This window comes from Columba livia, chromosome 8 (genome assembly GCF_036013475.1).
Source record: "Columba livia isolate bColLiv1 breed racing homer chromosome 8, bColLiv1.pat.W.v2, whole genome shotgun sequence".
NCBI lineage: Eukaryota > Metazoa > Chordata > Aves > Columbiformes > Columbidae > Columba > Columba livia.
The window spans coordinates 9,748,280-9,769,853 of record NC_088609.1 but is presented as its reverse complement, the minus strand read 5'-3'; the positions used below and the strand labels follow the sequence as shown (position 1 = coordinate 9,769,853).

The 21,574-nt window shown below is 38.1% G+C and overlaps 1 protein-coding gene across 7 annotated transcripts in view; it reads left to right on the top strand.

Moving 5' to 3' along the window:
- Positions 1 to 21,574, top strand: part of LRRC7 (leucine rich repeat containing 7) — a 137,930-nt gene that overhangs the window by 76,855 nt on the left and 39,501 nt on the right. For 5 of the 7 annotated variants that reach the window (XR_010474252.1, XM_065071918.1, XM_065071916.1 and 2 more), the window contains exons 7-12: positions 2,547 to 2,610; positions 6,019 to 6,093; positions 8,057 to 8,201; positions 10,229 to 10,301; positions 14,564 to 14,693; positions 15,100 to 15,215. Coding sequence is in view for 5 of the 7 variants with exons in the window: in XM_065071918.1 (XP_064927990.1) it covers positions 2,547 to 2,610; positions 6,019 to 6,093; positions 8,057 to 8,201; positions 10,229 to 10,301; positions 14,564 to 14,693; positions 15,100 to 15,215 (603 nt within the window). In the remaining 2 variants the exon portion in view is untranslated. Of the gene's footprint in view, positions 1 to 2,546; positions 2,611 to 6,018; positions 6,094 to 8,056; positions 8,202 to 10,228; positions 10,302 to 14,563; positions 14,694 to 15,099; positions 15,216 to 19,574; positions 19,664 to 21,574 lie in introns of those variants that run through there. The other 2 variants (XR_010474253.1, XM_065071920.1) reach the window with 2 other exon arrangements.

The window sequence follows — 21,574 nt, the reverse complement described above, 5'->3', positions numbered from 1 at the left end:
CAAAACATTTGCCCTTATTTGCTTTTTATTTCCTCAGAAAATAATGGTATCCATTTATCATAAACTCATATGAAAGTATAACTCTGTGTGTTGTTACATATAACTCTTAAAACTTTCTCAGTCCACTCTTTGTAGAACTAAACCAAAAAAAATACGTTGTGTAGTAGTATTATATTACCTCATTCTTTGTATTCTCATTGTGTAAATGTAGTTGTGTCTCTGACACAGCTGCTTTTCAGTCGTGAATTTTTACCTGTTAGAGATGCTTTTGTTATTTATGGATACAGTTCTTCGTATGTGGGAATAATTCAGATGGGATTAGAAGTTTGTGAATGAAGGTTTGAAAAAACCTTCGTGTAATCACCATCTCCCATTGGTCAGAAAACCATGAGAATACCATGATTTCATTAAAATAATTAATGGCAATAAACTAATTTGTTTTGCCTTAAGTTGTAAAGACAAGACATATTTACTGGTTTACTGAAGTGTTCACAACGTGTAGACAAGGCATCAAGAACATGAGAAGGCTGTGCTGGGCAATGGATGTGCTTACCGTGATTTATAATTAATACCACTGAATTATATAATTTGAGTTATAATTCATGGAGCTTGAATGTTTTAAAACTATTGTGATCAATTTTAATTTTTCACCAAATATTCAGTCATCTCTCTATGCTGGTTTTCATGCATCTGTAGTTTTTTGAGCACCATGTTCCATTATTGTGTGTAAAAACAATAGAATAAAGATCCACCATATTCTGAACCTACCATGAGATTCACGTCAATAGCCAAGAATCAGGTCTTCTCCATGTAGCTCCTGCAGGTACTTAGGAATGGCAGAATAGATCCAAATGCGATATGGATAAAGATGTATGTGAAGTTTTTGGCTGCATGTTTTATTAGCACATCCGTTATATCACATCACATCACTTAAGCAATGAATATTTAACTGAGCATTACTCATAATTGCACCTTTCCTGTTCCACCTTTATAAAATGACCCCACATAAAAAATATAACGAATTTCTTAATAAGAAAAATCTAAGTAATTACATGAAGGAGATAAAAATATCACAAGCTGATAAAAAATCTTATCTAATATTCCACTGGGTACATTTGGCAGTGTGCATTATCTTTTGATATACTACCAGCTGACTGAAGTTAATCTGCCTCCAGATAAATGTTACCGTTTCTGAAACTATGGGTCTGACTGTAAAAATTACACAAAGTAATGTTTAAAAGTTGCCTTTCATGATGAGTTTACAGTAGTAGAAACCAAACTTTGTAAAGTTTTGTTCAAAGGTAGAATATAGTATGAAAAACCCAAGTTTTTACCAACTCGATTGTAACTTTATTGCCATTCCCTTCCTCTTTGAAGACTTTCAGAGTTTCACATTTCAAACTATATAATTTGATGTGTGCATAAACAGTAATTAGATCTGCAAATAATGAAGGACAATAAGCTCAGTTCCCAGTTCCAATTTCAGGTATTTTCAGTCCTGTGGCTGGGGATTTTGAGCACTTTTAACAGGGATTTGGGGAGTCATAATCACTAGAAGCTGTTGTTGACTTTAATGCAGAATGATGAGGTCAAAATTACTATTGCAATACTGCCTGTGAGTACAAGCTTTGTACAAACTATTAACAATGCATCACATTTCCTGTATCTTTTTCCCTATTGTGAAGGCATCATACTTCTAAATATGAGAAATCTAAACTAAATAACAAATCAATTAGGATACAACAGTGAAAGTTTTAGGAAGAATAAGTTAGACCAAACATAAACATTTTCAGGGATGTTTGTGTTATTTTCAGGGAAAGGGCATGTAAATGAGCCGACCTCAGAGCATTGCAGGTTTGTTTAACAAACTTGGCTTTTGTCTGGATGTGTAAGATCTAAGTCAGCTTTTGCAAGACATTTCCAAAGAGAATGACAGTGCAGTTAGAGCACCAGAGGGGTTAAAAACTTGTTTCACTGTTCTTTATGATTTTAATGAAGATTACAGATAAAATGGAATGCTTTTCTCACCTTGTCCAGGTGTTTTGCTGGCGGAACGTTTGTCGCCTCCTGAGTGGCCCCAGCCTTCCAGATACTCTCGCATACTGAGGCTTACTGGTTTATCTTTAGAAAATATTTTCATTATTCCTTCAGCAGCTTTTACTGTGAAGACCCAAAACACTTTCTAGTGGTTTATAAAGAAATTGGTAACAAATTTATAAATCTGTATCAAAAATGTCACAATATATATATTACTTTCAATTGCCTATAAATATAACATGGATCATTTTCCTTGAGCAGCTATACAAAATTATACCAGATTTTATGTTTATTTTTCTACTGAAATAATTGTTGCTGTTTTTTTAGTTCAAGATCTTTTGCTCATGTCTTAAACCTGGAGTATATTGTTCACATTTACATCAGCATCAAACTGACGTGATTCTTTCTGCAGTAACAATTTCATCTGAGCTTTATTTTTATCGAAACAAAATTTGACTGACATTTTGCAAGTAAAAATCTCATCTTGGATATTTCCTAATTTGTTACAGGTCAATGCACAAACTGACACAACTGGAGAGGCTTGATCTGGGCAATAATGAATTTTCTGAGCTGGTAAGAAGTGCACCATTTTTTCATAGAAAGCCTGTGTCTTTGGGATGTTCTGTGCATGGGGCATTAAACTTAAAAGGCATTATTGTGTTGTGGCCACATGCTATGGTCACAGTTCCTTGTAGAATAGAAGATGTATCATAGTTTGTGACGTGAATATTGATAAAAAAACTACATCTACGTCAGGATTCTGGGGCTCAGGTCAAGGTCACAGCTGATTCTCACTCTGAGCAGTTTGCTACTGCTGGACTACTTCAACGTGGTGATCTCAGGACAAATACTCGTGTCAACTATGTATTAATTTCTTATTCTCTATCATTATTTCCTGCAAATATTAGCAATTACTATTAGCAGAAGTAAAGTTTGGCCTCCAAAAGCAGTTTCTGGCCCTAACTCACCTCTAAGGTGAGAATGAGGTTCACTGAGATTTAGCACCTTTGAGGATTTTCTCTGGTCTCCGTGTAGAAAATAATCAAATTGCTGTTCCCTTGAGTCGTGTTTCTACTACACCTATAGGAACTGACACTTTTCAGAAACAGTATGAGGCGCTTAAACTGTGCTTTAAATTGAGCCTGTTTTTAAGGAGAGCTCATCCTGCAGGAGAGAAACAAAACTTCGAAAAGCTGCTGCCTCATCCTGTTTGAGACCTGGCACTGCCAGGGCTGTTTGGGAGGACAACAAATGAATACTGCAACACTCACTATTGCACTGACTTCAAAATAAATGTCTGCATGTGCCTGTCCAGTGACTGTTAAACCATCGGCTGGACCATCTTTCCTCCAGGGTTGTAGAAGAACAGTTAGTAAAAATAGTGAATCAGGGCATCCAATTTTATGAGGATGATACTTCCTGCAGCTTTAATTAGAATTAAGATAATGTCACTTTACACAAAGTTCGAAATGTCATCTAGTAGTAGAAAGACGTAGCAAAGAGTCTGTGTCTGCTTTATAGAGAGCGCGCTGTCTTCTTCTGTTGTGGCTATAAACCTGTTAATATTTACTGATTTATAGAGCTATGTATGAGAAAATGGATGGTTTTAACTCATTTTTCTAATTGATATTAGAAATCTTTTGCGTAGACAAATAGAATAAAAATCCTCAGAAGTGGTATTTGGAAATTTGCTCAAAAGGAATATGTGTATGCTTCCTGAATTCAGACTGTGTCTTTTTGGGGAGTGGGTTGGTTTCGTAGTCTTTAAGTGACTTGAACATCACCCTGTGTTTTCCACTGTAACATACTGTGCTCTAAGAATGAGGAATCAGGAGTCCAGTGACCCCATAATGGCATTAGGACAAGAGTCCCTGATTTGACGTATTTTTCAGGAAGCTGGTCCAAAAATGTGTGAACTAGAATCAAAAGCTAGAAGCAAACTGGGCCGGGAGGCAAGGGAACAACATCCATCTGCATCTGCAGAGATGTCGTAGGAAAGTGGTGCTAGTTTAGACCAAGATCACCTGGAAAAAAGAATCCAAAAGTCCTGTTTTCATGGATTCTGAAAATCTGGTTTGAGTTTCAACAGAACCTTCATTCTTATTAGAGAAAAACACTGCCTGGCACTGTGGTGGTGTGGAAGAGCTTAATTCTTTGAGTGTCCTTGCCTGGAGGATTCTGTGCTCCAGACAGTCTGGAGCAGCAGACATGGGGTTAGGCAGAAAGGTACTTGCAAAAATGAAGTAATTCTGTTCATTCATGTTCTGGAAACAAGATTATACAAATCACAAGATAGGTTATGGGTTCCTAAAATAGAGATTCACTTCCTCACTAGCAGTCATATTCAAGTGTAATGAAATCAAGGAAGGGAATAACTAATCTGTGTCCAGGTCTCCAGAGAACTGGGGCTTTAAATCACGAGGTGTGGGGCAAGGATTTGAAATCTTCCAAATGTCAAAAAATGGCAGAAGGTTCCAGGAGTCTTCAGTCAGCAGCCAGGCTTCAGAGGGAGTTTTGGAAGAAAATAGTTAAAGGTAGGGAGAAAAGGGAAAGAAGATAAAGTGTAATATGCTTTTAGCAAAAATGTGTCAGCAGAAGCATTTCTAAAAGAGACAAATTAAGAAGTTTTTAATACCACTTATCGAAACATTAGTGAGATCTCATCTGCATTATGGATTGCCATAGTCCATACTCAAGCAATTTCAACTCAAGCTGTTAATATGTACAACGTAGGAATGGGCTGTTGCCTTTGAGAAGGGAGACTGCCTAATGAGAGGGATTTAAAAGAAAATTACAGTAGAGAGGGGAAATTATTATTATCTCTAATAACCTCAGTCAGTGAACACTCTGGAGAAATGAAGAACCATTAGTCATCACAGGAACAAATAGTATAAAATGACCATTAATTAATTTAGCCTGGAAATTAGAAGTGGTTTTAACCATTGAAGGACAACAAAATTTCAATAATATTAGTCAAGACAAAATAAATTATCTTCAAACTATTGACTAATCATTTTTTAATAGAAACACATTATATGATAACATGGAAACTGAGGGATTGAGCTCTTCAGTTCAGTAGGTTCCTTCGTGGTGCTAAACAGAAACATTTGTTTCTTACTGTGTTGAAGTAATTCCAGCATCTGGTTGAGTCATTACCAAACAAAATATTTCATATCCATTCCTGTCAGACTTCAAAAAACATCTCCACAACTTTACAGAGCCAAGGCAAATCCTAAGTCTTGTTTTACCTGTGATTGTTTCATGAAAAAGAAAAATACCACTTAGGCTGGAACATGGAAGTATTTGTGACCTGAGAATTCTTGCTTTTCACAGCTGGAATGAATGAGAAATGATTTGGGGAATTGCCTTTTTCAGTTTCACTCACTAATATCCTACAGTGTTGAAAAGAATCTAACATCTTCCATTAAAGCTTAATATTGTAATTTCAAGACTTTATCATTACATACCAATATTTTAACTACTGAATATGACAATTACAGACATTAAATTGTACATGAATGTGGTATATCCTGGAGACAGTTCAGCAATATGCCTCTGTTAAGCTATTTTTAAGACTATTAATCATGCAAAATGCAGAGTTCAGCACGTGCTGCAGGATGAGGTTGGGTTGTTCTTTCCAGTGTGTTGTTTCTGGAGCTCCACGATTCTCACTTCTCTCGTTTGCCTTGTTCATCAGTTGCATCCTGACAGGGTACTGTGCAGAACAACTTCTAAACTGTTGTTCTTTGTATTCATTTCTTTTTCAAAGGGTTCATAAATTTTACAAATTTTGAAAAAGAACAGCAGTGGTGAAATGAAATGAGCGTTCTGTTATGTCATTAACTATCTGAAAATCTGATGTGGTTTATTAAAAGTAAAAACCAAGAAGGTGAAGAGGGAATCTTTTAAAAAAATATTTATATTTAACTAAAAAAATACTGATTTATTTAACTGTCCATAATGCTATATTCTTTTCCTCAGCCTGAGGTTCTCGAACAAATACAAAATCTAAGGGAGTTGTGGATGGACAATAATTCTTTGCAAGTACTACCTGGGGTATGAACATTTATTTTATGTATTGAAATTATTGCGTGATATACTGAACTATTTACCTTGCAGTAAATAAATGCATGTGCATTTTCTTGAGTGGATACATGTTCCTAGTTCATGTAGTCATTAATCATTATCAAGAAATGAAAGTCTCAGAATAGCCATGCCTATGAAAACCTTTTAAGTGTTGTGTTATTACAATATAGTGTTGAAATGGGGATGTGCCTCTTGTATTTGTTGTGTGGTTTTTGCTATGAGGGGAAGTTATTTCCGATTGCCTTCTCAGTCACCATGCGTTAACTAGCACTTTTATAAAAACCACGTGTTTTAAGGAGGAAGATGAAATATTAAGTAATCGAAACAAAACCACCCCGGTTGGTGTGTGCAGATTCAATTATATTAAAAGCAATTCTAAGGCAGTGGAATGAAGATATATTCCCCTAGAAAGCACTTTTGTTAATCAAAATTCAGTTTTTTTGCATTGAGCAATGTCTGTTTTTTGTCATAAATGGATTTCATTCATCTTTTGTGTTAAGCAGGATGTTTGCATAGAAAATGATCATTTTCAGTCACTGTCCAAATAGCCACTTTTTGAGTGCCTTGTTAGTGAAAAAAACCCCGATATTGGAACCACTTTTTGATACTGAGACCAGCTGGAGATCAAGCACAGCAATATTGCGGTATTGTTGGGGCAGTGTGGCTGAGTAGAAGAAATATCAGATATACAAGAGTGTGGGCACAGACATTTTAACCCTTATTCTGTTTCTTTTCTATTCACAATGAAATGGGTCAATATATCCAGTGTAAGATGTTGTGCGGAGCTGTTGTAATCCCTGGAGAGGGTGTTTAGAGTCGAAGATCTTCAGTAGGTTGTGGAACTGAATCCCAAGGAGTGTAATTATTTTCAGGGAATAATTCATGTTCCCTGAACCAGATTCTGGTAGACTCTAGATGATGTTTTATGCAAGCCTTCTCCAAAACAAGGGGTTTAAACCAGTTCGTATTAGCTTTAAATTTTGACTGATAAAAATAGAAAGAAAATAGCAACTGGTATCTGATTTTAAGATTGAGATTTGTCAGGTTTCTGATGTTGATAATTCAGTTTTTAAAAAGTAGCCTGTGCTAGAAACAAAGATTGTATTAAGCTATTAACGTGGGTAGAATGGTAAAGGTTGGGCTGAAAGGGAGATTGTCCCTTTATACAAAAACTCGCCTCATTTCCTCCAGGCGCAGCAGTGACCTCTCTTTGCTCTTCCACTTGCAGATTTTCATTTAAGGAAATTAACAGCATCATTTTGTTGATTTTCTTGGTGAAATTTCACATCTAGGATGAAGTGACCATCTTATGATAATGAATCCCACAGCAGGTTGCTTCTCCAGGCTTCAGCTTTTCCATTCTGCACAGATTTTCAAAGAAATTAGGGCAAAACTCCGATCACTTTGCTCATTGAGGTTATAGTGGTCGTTAAATACTGTATTCACAAAAGTGCACTGTTGTGCTTAACTGCTCATAATTGAACTATGAATATCTAAAGTCTAGTTTTAGATTTTATAAAATTCAGAGGATCAGTTTGGTGCAGAAAAGCTTTGCCTGCCTGCCTGGCCTCTGTGGCCTTTGGGGCTGCCTATAGGAGCAGATGGGAACTGTGGATAAATGTCCCTTGGATCTGTGGCCAAATCAAGAAGAAATATAGCTGTGTGGCTGAGAACTCAAGCTTTCAGCAGATTTAATGAACCTGGAACACAGTAATTAGTTTGGCATGTGTCATTTGGTTTGGTACAGTTCCTTTTGCAGTTTTCTGGGCTGTTGGACCACCTCGACACTGCTTCAGTGAAACAGATCTGGTTAAAAGGGTGCTGAGATAACTCAGTATAACCCTGTATTGCTATTGTTTGTCTTTAATTAACCTTAATTACCTGACAAGCAGTGTGTGTCTCTTCAAGTAACTCTTTGTAACATGCTATTAAGTCTATAGGAAAGTTAAAACAGCTCGTGTACCTGGATGTGTCAAAAAACAGGATAGAAACTGTTGATTTGGACATCTCGGGATGTGAAGGACTAGAAGATCTCCTGTTGTCATCCAACATGTTGCAGCAACTGCCAGACTCCATAGGTGAGAAAAGCTTGGGATTTCTTGTAGTCTTTTACAAAAGAGGATTTCATTTAAATATTTACTTTTTTTTTTTTTTTTTTTTGTAATAATGGGACTTCAGAATAGCTGGAACAAGGACTGTCATTAAATTCCAAAGGAGTTTGAAATGTCTGTTTGTGGACAGGCCTTGAAGACCATTTTGTAAAGTCAGGAAAAATATCCCTGGTTAGAACGTATTGATTACTCTCACTTACTATTTTAAAGAAAATAGGCAAAGAAAGATATGACTGGTCTGATCCAAGTTTGAAAGTAAGTATATCAGTGATTACGTTAACAGTGTGGAACTCTTGAGGGAAATTGCTGCTCTTGATTACAGTGGTGCAGTTCCATATGAGAGCATTAAACAAAGAAATAGTTCAAACTATTCATTTTCTTTTTGGACTATATTGCATGCAAAGAATTTGGGAATTATTTAGAATATATAGGAATTCTGGAAGCTAAGTGGTTGTATGTCTATCAGTCTATACATCTGGATATTCCATTTCAGTCTTGATCACTTCTTTTTTTCTTTGGAAACACTTGATGTCTTTCCTCTGTTGCTTCCAGCCCATGGGTCCGCTCATCTTCTTTTTCACTTTCTGAAGTGTGTCCTTTTGAACATGGAACCATTAAATTCCCTGATTTAAAACCAGCTTAGCTAAGACTTCAAAATATATTGCTAACTAATAACACCGTGCCACATGCATGTTACTGGATGTCTGTTACACGTCTTCTACATCTCACCATAAATTCTAGAATTTTTGCTTTATGTGGTTTTCTGATATGCATATGCAAATTGATTTTAGAGGGCATTTAGCTCCTGTACAAAATGAATAAATGTTTACATTTTGAATTATGCATTCTTGCAGTTAGATATATTCAGTTCTCGTTTCCAAACTCCTCTTACTGAATGGTAATAGATTTAACAGAAGAAAAGCAAAAAGAGTTATTTTAATACTGCAATTTCAGATGAGAGCTTGCTGAAATTCAGTTTGGTGAAACCTTTTTCCTCTTACAAGAAAATGTTGTTGAAACCTAGATGATTCTTGGAACATGTTGATTTTGAAAGTTTTCAGCGAAAATGTTCCGCAATTGAAATGAGTACTATTCCTAGTATCCCTTCTCGTTATATTTTTCATTTGCTTCAGCTTTCCTATTATGGCACATTCAGTTTAACATTTTTCTCTATATTGGTGATTAATTTATTCTCAACATTAGTTTCAAATAGTAGTTTAAAAATCCTATTTCAGTATATCCAAAATTCTTTCAGGGAAAAAAACAGATTGTGAAATGTTGATAACTTCCAGAAGGTGGAAATCTGTTTCAAGCTCTGTTTCTAGCACCGTAATGCAATATTTTTCCCATTTTTTTCTCTCTTTTTGAATTGTTTTCTCCTACTACATGCTGGTAAAGCAGAAGTTTCATTCTCTTCTTGGTAAATGTTACCTAGTTACGCATCTGCTTGTACTTAGATATATAGTAGTAATTCTTTTAATGGTAAGAATTAACTGCATATACAAATGCCTTCAGAATTGAGTCTGGCTTTCAGTCTACTTCTGGGTTTTTGTCTACCCTGTGAAGCTTTATAAATGTAGTATGTACTTTAGATAATTTCCCTAATGACCTGTTATGGCCTAAGCACCTTCTAATCAAGGCAACAGGACTTGAATTCAATCGATGCATTAATAGATAAGTAGAAATATTGCTCTTCCTACACACCTAGGATACTGGTTTTTACAGGTTTTTTTCAGGACTCCAGAAATACACTTAATATTGCAGTTCACAGTCCAGCTTAACATTTAATCAGTGCTTCATATTGATGAAACGTGTTTTCAATGGAACAAGAATGTCTGTGTGTACTGTCCTATATACAGATGTCTTCTAGAATTCTAAGTCAACGTGATTCAGTGTTAGAAATCATTGTTTGCGTAAGGATATGTGAGATTACAGGAAGCAAAAAGATGAATGTGAACTGTTTTTGTATTACTTCTTCCTTACCTGTTTCATAGGACTGTTGAAAAGGCTCACAACTCTAAAAGTCGATGACAATCAGCTTACGATTCTGCCCAATGCAATTGGAAAGTGAGTATAAGTCTCAAGACTTTCAACGTTAAGTAAGATGTGTTTTCCCTTCTTCTTGCAGACTGTAGGGTTTTTAAAATAAAAAATAAGACGAAGTTGTACTGAATTTTAAAATAATTTCAAAATGTGTGCCTAACAGCCAGCTTGTAACATTTAAATTCAGAGCAAAATCATTACTTCTGTGGACTTATACTAGTGTAAGTGATAAGAAGATGAAATGTATCACATTTCCTAAGAAAAAGAACAAAGATATTTCTCTGTATGAATCACTTGCAATTTAGATGATTAAAGCAGGAAGAGTAGAAGTATTTGAGGGAATACGTCTGTTTCCATAGCAACAGCCAGCACTTGATGCTGAAAAGAAAATGCCTGTAAACCTCATACATATGAAGATTTCTTAACATATTGCAGTAGCATAAATGAAAAAGTCATGACAATTTCATAGGTGTATATATCAAAACGTGAAAGTATCATCTAAGTAACCTTATTATGAGAAGCACTAACGATGCCCTTTAGCCATCATTTTGTCAGATATTACATGATCAAAATGGTGCAAAATTCTGCCTTGTATTGCTGTGTGTCTGGAGCCTATTGCTAAATGAAATCTGCCATTTATTGTAAAATACAAGGTGGGCACAAGCCTGTCGCCAGGTATGGAAAGAGGCAATTCTTTCTGTTGGTTCACACTACACATATCTCTTGTTAGTAGAACATATCTTTAACACTGATATTTCTGTAGGATGCCTCTTTCTCTACATATTTTACCTCTGAAATGCTTTATACATTCGGGAATGGGGCACCTGTGAGCACACAGACTCTGCCTATGTTTTCGGTGTCTGTTCACCTGGTTGTAGCTCAACAAACTGTTTCATTAGGAGTCATTTTCTTAAGCCAGAGCTGTTCTGAGGCTTCCAAAATTAAAACCTAGAAGGCATCATGCAGATTTGTCCACAAATATGATAATAGTACAGTGAGGTCTCTAGAATAGAAATACTCAGCACTGGGGAGGCCAAACCTCGAATCCTGGGATCAGTTTTGCTTCCCCTCAGGACAAGAAACCTTGGAGGGGTTGAACAGACAGAGATGAGGTTCTCAGGGACATGGGTCAGTGCCAGGGCTGGGTTAATGGTTGGTCTCAATGAACTTGAAGGTTTTTTCCAACCTAAACAATTTTATGATTCTGTGAAACAATCTCTAACTTGCACAGCCAGTGCTTTACTACTCCTGCACCAATTTTATAGTAATAATTTCAATAATAAATTAGTTGTTAGTATGCCAGTCAAAGAAAAAAAAAAATCCATATTTGTGAACTATTACAACTGTAACAACTGAAAGCTCCGTTTGGCTTACCGTGCTGTACTTCTTGTAGTGGCTTTAGATTTGTGTGATATTCATGGAGTGTATTAAAATTCAGCTATATGAATCACAAAAGGGGGAATCTTATAAACATTGTGTAGCAGTAAATTCTGATGGGCAGTGAAAGCTCATGAGTCTCAAAGCTGTACTGGGACACTGCGAAAAGGTTGACGAAACATTCAGTGTTATCTTTAACAATTTTGGGGCCCAATTTTTAAAACCTATCATGAAGGTGCTTTCTTATTTATTGAATTGTTCAAATTGAAGGGGAACCTTTTTTTTTTTTTTAACCTATTATTTTTTTACTATTGTTCATCATGGAGCCTTCATTATGTTTTTAAAGATGCTGCTCTGAACAGTGTGTATGCAGAGCAGTGGGCTAATCAGCTAATATCATCACGTTATTTTTGAGTGATTGGCTGCACTTTTTAAACAAAGTCCTTTCATTTAATGAGGGCAGTGTCTCCCACATCACAATGAACCTCCTTGCTCTGACTCATCCATTTGGATAGTTTCCTACTGGGTCTTTCCCGAGTGATCAACGTAGTGCCCGCTGCAGAGGGTATTATTGTCACGCAAAAGTTAGTGATGTGGAGGAGGGAACTGGTTTCATGGTGAGACACTGAGCACTGAGTCAATGTTGCTAATGGCGATCCGCCACCCTCATTTTTGGCAGTCCTGTTCAAAGGGCATTTGGAGTTTGACCCTGCAGGGTACTGTGCATGGTAGACCCAGCTTAATAAAACATCCCTCATAAAACCAGTGGATTTCTGTATTCCTGGGTCTGCAAAATGCCTTTTGCCTGGTGTTGGCCAAGTGGTGGGTATAGCTTGCTCAGTATTTGGGCTGCTCTGGCAGCTTTCTTTTGGGAGAAAAGAGCTGTGACTTCATGAAACGGGGCTGAGATGGGTTGGAACTACTCTTTTCTTCATGGCAGTCTCCATTCTCCATCAATATCTACTAATCTGCCTAAAAATATTCCTCATGTACCCAAGCGCATGTACTGGGAACTGCCTAATTGCAATAGGTGCCAAACTGAACAGCAGGTGTATATCTGATTTTTTTCTGCCTTTCTTTAAATCTATCAAGAATGATCTGAATGTAGCTCAAGTAGGCAGTACAGTTAATGATATTTCAGCTAAATTAGCATTGTCAGAATTGCAGCTGTTATTTTCAACTTACTTTCATGCACAATGTATGAAAAGCGACTTTCTGAAGTGCATATTTTTAAACTGTGGTCGTTGCAGAGATAAAATAGAGTTTCACTCTGACTTTGTTGTTTTCGTTGTCCCTGTCTTCACTTGTCCACTGATGTCACCAGGAAGGAAAGAAGCTGAGAATGTCTGTGCCAGACAATACCTTTCAAATAAAATCCTGTTGTCTGATAAAGCCATTCTTCACTGTCCGGGAAACTTCCACAGTTACAGTTCCGAGTATCAGATTTTCCAATTGCCATTGGACACATAGTAGTTCTGAATTAGCTCATCTATTTTCAAGCTTTTCTGGTTGCGTTATCAGTAACAGGAAGAATGCGTGCATCTTGCAATTTAATTTAAATTTCCAGTTGGACTTTGCTCTGTCCAACAAATACTCTGTATGAAGTAGGTAAACATGACCGAATTTTGCCTTTACTGAAATGGTTTTGTATCTGGTTTGAAATAAATTGTGGTGGATACAAAGCTTGTATTAAAGAAAAGCTATAGTCAAAACCTGGCAGAGCTTTTGGGTAGATTCCATGAACCTCTCACTAATTGCAGTGTGACTCACTTTGGCTTCGCAGTCTTCTGAAACGTGGCAATTAGAGGAAAGTTCTGAGAATTCCATGTTAGGGATAGCTGATTCTGGTTTTGTGTTTCATAAAATTTGAAAGCCCTTTCTTTGATTAAGAAAGCAGAATAAAGGTAAGTTAGATATACAGCGAAGGTTCAGTCCTGCAGCTGTGACTCATACAAAGACTAAGCAGCAAGGTTTGTAGCACAGGTCAGCTTCGTATCGGCTCTACCAAAACATTTGGAAAAACACACAGTCAGTCCTCTGGACACCTAGGCACTTCGTCAATGGACAAGGACATGACAAACATTGAAGAAGAGATAATTGCTTGCCATTTAACCTTACTATTAATTAAAGCACTGGAGAGATTAAGGCAGTACATGTGGAGCCGAAAAGGGGCAGCAGAAGGACGGAATTATGGCATTTGTAATGGGTCACAAAACTTGTACTCCGTGAGCTGAGTGGGCAGGGCAGTACAGCAATCATTTCAAGGAGTTTTATAAACAGCCTAATTTTTTAAGAGATTCATTAGATGTTTCTTCAGAATATTTTTACATATATATACATATATGTGTATGTGCATGTGCATAAAATACATGTGATATAATTTGACAGAAGACAACAATCTAGCCAGCTTTCTTAACATGTGAAAGAGAAGCACTTTTACAACATCTGTATCTGACTGCAACAGGCTGAGGTTACTTTGCTGATTTTGGATCCAAGTTCACCTTTTTCAGTACTGATTTGTATTAGAAATTATGTCAAATGCATCAGCTGGAGTGTGCCCTGGATGCAATTTTTGCTTCCCTTTCTTTTGCTGTCTCTTGCAGGCTTTCTTTTCCTGTTGTCTGTCTTTGTATGTTGAGATTCTAAAGTTTTTGGTTTGATTCTTCAACTTAATGTGAATTGCCCTAGTCACTGTCTGTCTGAGGTACTGGGAATACTTCCTTACAACAAAAATTAAGAATGATAATGTTGAAAAACTAAGTGGTCTCTCCTAAAATCATATTTTTATCCCTCTTCAGGGCATGATGTCTGTGGTAGTGTGACCCTTTAAAACTTTCAAAGGTTTTAGATTGTTAATTTTTGTTACCTAGCCCTTCTATAGCATCTGACAAGTGTGTTTACAATTGCAGTTTATCTTTATTAGAAGAATTTGACTGCAGCTGTAACGAGTTGGAGTCCTTACCCTCCACCATCGGGTACCTGCACAACCTGAGAACATTGGCTGTGGATGAGAATTTCCTCCCTGAACTGCCCAGAGAAGTGAGAACCTGAATCTATTTTCAAATTACAGATTAAAATGGTTTGTGGTAGGCCCAAGATTTCATCCCTACTCTGACAAAATATCCTTGAAAGTAATTGTTTCTGCACGATGGGGAAGACCAAATCTTCTTACATACTCATGGTAAAACAGTAAAACCAGTAAATTAGTAAATTCGTGTAAAGGTGAGAGAATCACTCAGAAGAGCAGTGCAAGCGACCCTGGGCATTTCCCTGGTGTTACTGACAGAGGGAGGGAATTATTTTCTGACTTTAGATTCTGTAATTTTCTGCTTTTTGTCAGTTATAGTAAAAATACAATTCGTCTACCTCCCAACTTAAAAAATTAGTGATAATAAATGTTACCAAAGTAGCTGTCCTAACATCTTTGGTTTTCTCATTCCTATAGATTGGAAGCTGTAAAAACGTAACAGTGATGTCTCTGCGCTCTAACAAGCTGGAATTTCTTCCTGATGAAATTGGTCAGATGCAGAAGCTGAGGGTGTTAAATCTGAGCGATAACAGGTACGGTTCACATTCTTTTTCTAACTCATTATGAGCATTTATTTTAAAAAAATTTTAAACTGTTCTTTTTAGATATTTGTAAAATATGTTTATATAAAATATATTTAAAACTATCAAAATTATATTTAGAATTACCTTATTTAAACTATAAGGAAAAAAAAATCTGGATTTATTTATTTAACCTTTATGGTTTGGTCTTAGTTCCACTGATGTGCAAAAAAACCCCACTTGAATGAGGCCAAGATCTGGGTCTCACTGTGTTTTCATAGATTAAAACCTGTGTACTTCTTTTATCTCCTGCTGTTTCCATGTGAAAGCCTGATATTTGGCTTTAAAATTGTATATAACTTTGTGACAGTTAACGATTAAGAAATTATGACAAGCTGATATATAGGAAACCATTAAACACAAGCTCACTAGCATGTTGTCTATGTTATCCTGACTCCATTGACATCAAAAGAAGATTTTCTATTTCCCCCAGCAGAGCAAAGGTTTTGTCAAAAACCACCAAATTCTTCTGTTCTTATACATGTGACTGCTCCTCTGAGAAATTAAGTGCTTAAAATGAGCCTTTCTTGATACTTACCCTGTGCTGCCACAGGCATCTTTTCCTTGAAATTTATACACACGTATGTTCCAAGAATATGTTAATTTTCGGTATAACAACAGAAATACAAGTTTGCTTGGTAGTACAACACATGGGCTGTGAATACAATTTTGTTTCCAGTAATTATCATCCGTGGCAACTACAAATTAGGGGAAGGACTTTGCACATCCATGTCTGATTTACTGTCAGCGGTTTCATTGTTGAAATTAGTGTTGACCATAAAATGGTATAATGTAGAAATCCCTGTAATGTATTTGTTCAAAATTATCTGCTTAATTCTGTTAGATGATTTTCCGCACTGCAATTTTGTGTTATGACAACTTAACTCTGACTTGCACTGAAAATGTCCAGGTCCCAGCATCAAACCTTGTGTCTCTTGGTCTTGGGTTTGGATGGCACTGCTTTCCCAGCGACGGGGAGCAATCCCATCGGTGTGTCGGCACAGCAGCCTACGTTTGTGTATTTATCTGTACAGCCAGAGCCTGAAACTGTATTTTAGGCTACACTTTAAACCCCAACGTGGGCAGCCCAGCCCCCCTCACTGTCTCTGCATCTCCATACCTGTCCCTGCATCCCCGTACCTGTCCCATCCTCCTGCAGTTCTGTCTGTGCGTGTGGTGCTGCTGAGTCCGTCAGTGACCCAGACGGCAGCAGACTGTTGGGAATATGGTGAATTTTCAGAGGGACGTTTCCAGTGGCTGGTTTGTCTTGTCGCTGCCCAGCCAGCTGGAGTGGCAGGAGGAGGCACAGGGTGGGCATGGGATGGGGAGGTAGAAAACTGGTCTCTCTTTTTTTTTTTTCCTTTACATTTCAGCCAGGCCAGTTGCTGGTTTCAGGCCCATGGCTTCATGTGTAATGACTGATTATGAGTGCTGTCACAGAGGTGGAGCAGGAGGAGGCTGCAGAGGTGCTCAGATCAGGCCAGGTGTACTGACCTGACAGCTGGATGCCACCACAATAGTGGTCCTGCCCCACTGGCCTTTTTCCCCAGTTGCACAGGTATAAGAGAGAATTGGGATTTCCATTGTGGAGGAAGGTAATTACGAGACCAGCGTCCCCATGATGTGATGTTCCTTGGGTGGGATGTGCAGCTGCTGTCCTTCCCACTGCCCTAGCACTGCTGGCTGGTGGCCCCTGCTGGACACATCACTGGAACGATCTGTCTCACTGAAAAGGGAAGAAGTTACTGTTCTCCTTGTAATGTTCATTTTCTGACACTCCTCGCTGTCCTTTGCTCACCATGGAGTCTGGCAAACCCCAGAGGCAGGTTGAGGTGAAGGTGGCACCAGGGTGGATGTGAGGAGAGCAGGAGAATGGGACCTTTACTGCTCAGGGTGGGAAGCTGTTCTCTCAAGTCAACCTGAAATCCTGGAGAATGACTTGTAAGCGTTATAGAACTAGTGGGAGAGCACAGTCTAGACCAGGAGAGATAGGAATTGACTGAGACTGTAGACCTTCAACCTTTAAACCTGGTTAAACAGTCCATTGTGCTTTTCTTGAAGGGCCTGGGGAGTAAATTTTTCCTACTTTGTTGATACCAGTTCCAGCTGAGGTTAAATGTTGCCTTGCTGAGACATTGTGGTAATGCTCTTGTTATGGAACTTCTGACCTTAGTGAAACTAAAAGGTTTCCACGTCTTGGCACCAAACAGTTTGGACAAAGTTCAGATACCATCCTAATCTTGATTTTTATTTTTCTTTTTTACTTATCTGTTTTCCCATTTTCATATTCATATTAACATTGACACAATATCCATTCTTTCTTTGAATGAGTCCACATGTACACATTAATAAGGAGCATGCTTGAGCTCCTCTTTTTGCTGGGAACCTTTCCATGTTAGCACAACAGAAATGAGAGAGGAGAAGATCGACCACACCAGCCCTTCCCCTTGATAGCCCTTCCAGCCTTTGGAACAAGAGACAGGCACAAGCAGAGCAGAAGGGCAATTCTAGAGCGACGGGGTCAGTGCATGTGCTGTTGGTGATGGGCTCTAGGGATGTGAGTCAACCTGTTCCAAGACTCATTCACACCAAAAACTGCTGGTGCAGCATTTTTGGCCTGAAACCTCCAAGCTTTGCACGAATCTGAAGAGCATCTGTTATCCCTGTACTGTACAACAAATGGGGATGGACTGTGCATATGGTCGCATATTCTTTCAGAATTTATCTGGTCAGTCCTTTATGACTTTCTCCTCCTGACACCAGAGAGGATTCCATGTCCATTCTGGCAGGTATCCAGTTGCTCATGCATCTTTGCACGGTATTTTCCTTGCAGAGGAACCAGCTCTGTCAGCATGACTGTCAGTCCATGCTGATCATCACAAATGTGTAGTTTTACAAAGGGAACACAGTCTGCCGTTGCACATCTGTCCACTGCAGGTTCCTCCCAGGGAATGATACCTCAGGGTCACCTCCTTCTACTTTGCCACGTGCCAAATTTCACCTCCAGTGTCTACAACTATGACTGTAAATGGTGCACTTGTGTATCCATCAGCCTCTTACGGCTTTAACCCTGTGACCTTCTCTGCCAGTAGTTGGGCTGCTCAAGTGTTTATTGAGAGATGCTCTTTGGCCACCAAAAATGTTCATTCTGGACATATTCTTCATGGCATGGGGAGCGTAACCTGGCTCAAGGCACAGGGATGTCGGTGTCTTTGAACTCGCCTTGCCAAAGTGCATGGAAAAGCTGCAGTCTGCTCTCTGAATGGTCACTCACACATGGAGTGATGGACTACTGTGATATGGCACAGAGAGAGGAAAGGAGGAGTTCTCCCTCCCTTGCATCATCTGGAGCTTGTCTGTGTATGAAAATCAGAAACATTTGGGGAGTTTGGTCTAAAATCCTGATGGGATGCCTTTCAGGAAGGAGGCAAACCTGACATAGACCTCTTTGCCACTCAGGCTAACAGGAATCTCAAATTTTTGTGAGTTGACACGTTTTGCTCAACGGTGGGTCGGTGTTTGGTCCCTCTCCAGTACATTTTTAACACTAAGGTTTCAGCTGCTACAGGCTTTCACTCTTGTTCCATGTGTTCTGAAAGCCCTCATCATAAGATAGGAACCTCCATAAAATGGACCTTGCTGATCTTAAGTGACCAGAAGTTCTTTTAGTTCCAGGACTTTCTTCAAATATTCATATTAGAATTCTATTTTAACCAGGGAATTAGACTCCCGCTTTTCTTTCCAATGCCACTCTAAGACTACACACTTCTCATATCCATAGCTGGGAGTCCTCTCTTCTGTTTTCTTTACAAATCCAAAACTTTTCAATCCTGTTACAGGCTCTTCAGCCCTGGGTATTTGGTTGTTTCTACACAATAAAAGGCAATGATGGGTTGAATGCTGACTTGCCATCAGGTTGCAAAGGTGGAGGCTGATGAGGGTTAATGTGCATGTGCCCGGAGCTCAGATGGCTTCACCCTCTGCAGCCAGGGCAGGTTTGATTCCAGATATGTCCATGCAGATACCTGGAGGTTCATCCTGTCCTTTGCCAGGCATAACACTGTCTCCAGTGCTTCAAGAACCAGTGCGGCATTTGATGAAGTAGTTGTGCAATTAACACTTGCACGAAAGATATCAAGGCCTCCAGCACGTAATGAGTCCCTGGGGGTGGCTGCCTGGATTCAGTCACTGGTAAGAGTGCACGTGGGATTCATTCAAAGAAAAAAAGATGTCTTACCAGTAACCGGTGTTCTTCACAATGTGTAGTCCACATATACATTTGTCTTCCATCTGCTTCTCCTCTCTCCTCAGAGTCCTTCCAGGTCTGAGTCCTGTGATTGAGAGGTAGAATTGTTAGAATGTACATTTGGGCTACACTTCTCAAAGAGCATCGGTTACTGGTAAGTAACCTTTCTTTTAGTTTTAGATTGTTCTTAAAGAAGAGCTGAAAGAATCATCACCTTTTTGTATTTGCACTCAATTACTGCTCTGAATCTCACCCACAGAAGTGAGATGAAAAAAGATCCCAAGATTACACAATCCATTAAAAAAAAAAGGCTGTTCCCTGGTGTACCTTTTGTTTTTCTCTTTCGTTATTTAATTATACAATATTGCTCATTGCCAAGAGGTAATTACTTCTGGCCATATCTATCCACAAGTGGTTTTGTGAAGAGTGTGTTGATGGGTTAACATGAATCGTGTTATTGTAAACTTGCACACTCTGAAAACCTTATCATTATCAATTTTCTGAGAGTTACCTTGGAGAACTGTCACAAACAGCACCTATCTCTGGGCTTGACCGACTGAATGATAATGCTGCTTGTTATGATTAATTTTCAGCATGTTTTGACATGAGTTTTTCATGTTTGGGTTATTATTTGAAAGTTCTTTCTGAGTGTCACCAAAATATAACATACGCATCAATGAATCTGGAAAGTATTTCCCTAGGTCTTTGTATTACTCAGACTAATAACCAGTGGAAACTCTTCCCATACTCTGAGCTTGCTTACTTAGGGAATAACAAACCCAAAATTTAGTGCCTGGTGCAAGTATGTAGTGGGTTATTTTACAAAACTGTGAGAAAAACAATTATTGCCAAGAAAGTTAAAATTATGTCTTTCAGGGGGCTTACAATAAAAGCAAAGAATAGCTTTGCCCCATAAGACTCCTCAAATATTGACATCTGATTTTTTTTTTTTATATTTAACCAGTATCAATGACGCTCTCTTTGCTTTTCCTGTGTTCCGTTAATAATATTCATTAGCTTACTTGTATTTAGCCCTTAAGAACTTAGCAAAGTGTGCAAAAGATGTAATCTAGGATTAATAATGGAAGGAATTATTCTAAAGCCTCATTCCAGAGTGAGGTAACACCCTGACATGGAGCTTCTCTGAGGCTGTCAAGTCTTATCTAATGTTTATGGCTGTCATTTCAAAAAGTGTGCAGGTAGTGATTTAGATTGGTTTTATTCACCTGAGGAACTTCAGGGGAAATATCTTCTTTTTTCTCATCAGAAAACATTTTCTATGTGAAAACGAAACACTATAAAGAGGACGTATCCAAACTAATACTGAGTATGTTTTTTTTTCTTGGAAAAATCAGTTAGTGCTTCAGGGTTTACCTTCCAAGGAATATTCTTATTACTAACTTTTAAACTTTCATGCTTACCAACGGCACACATGACTTTATGTGTAATTTGACCTAATTAATATGACTACAGACAATCTCTATAGCACTAAGAGATTTCTTTAGTTTGGCGCTCGCATTTTCAGCTCTTTTTACAAATCAGTTGAAGAGATTGCAAATTGAAGTTATTAGTGATTAAAGAATTGCACAGGAATGAAGCTGTTGCTTGTGCAAGAAAGCGTTATCAGGGGTGTAATTGTTCTGAAAGGCTCAGAGATGCTGTTTTCCCCGGCCTTGGTGTTTCTGGTGCAGATAGATGCAGGGCTGTATTTCTGATATTAGTGCTGCTCCCAGCAACAACCAGCACCTTCCAGGAGAGAAACGGCCTCGTGAAAATGGGGTTTTATTCAGTCTGAGTCAAGCACCATCCACAGTAAGAATAAGTCATTTTGAAACAGCATAGTTTGCATCTGAATTGTAAGTTAATTTAATTTTTATTAGCTGTCTGTGCACCCATACAGTTTCATGTAGTATTGTGAATATATTTTCCCTCAGATTTAGGAAAATAATTACAAATGTATTTTCCCAAACTGTCTAGTGAGAAGTTTCAGCATTTAAGCGTAAAAGAAAGGCTGTTGAACAGCACAGCTATCAACTTTCCATTCCGTGTGCTGGTGTCTAATTGC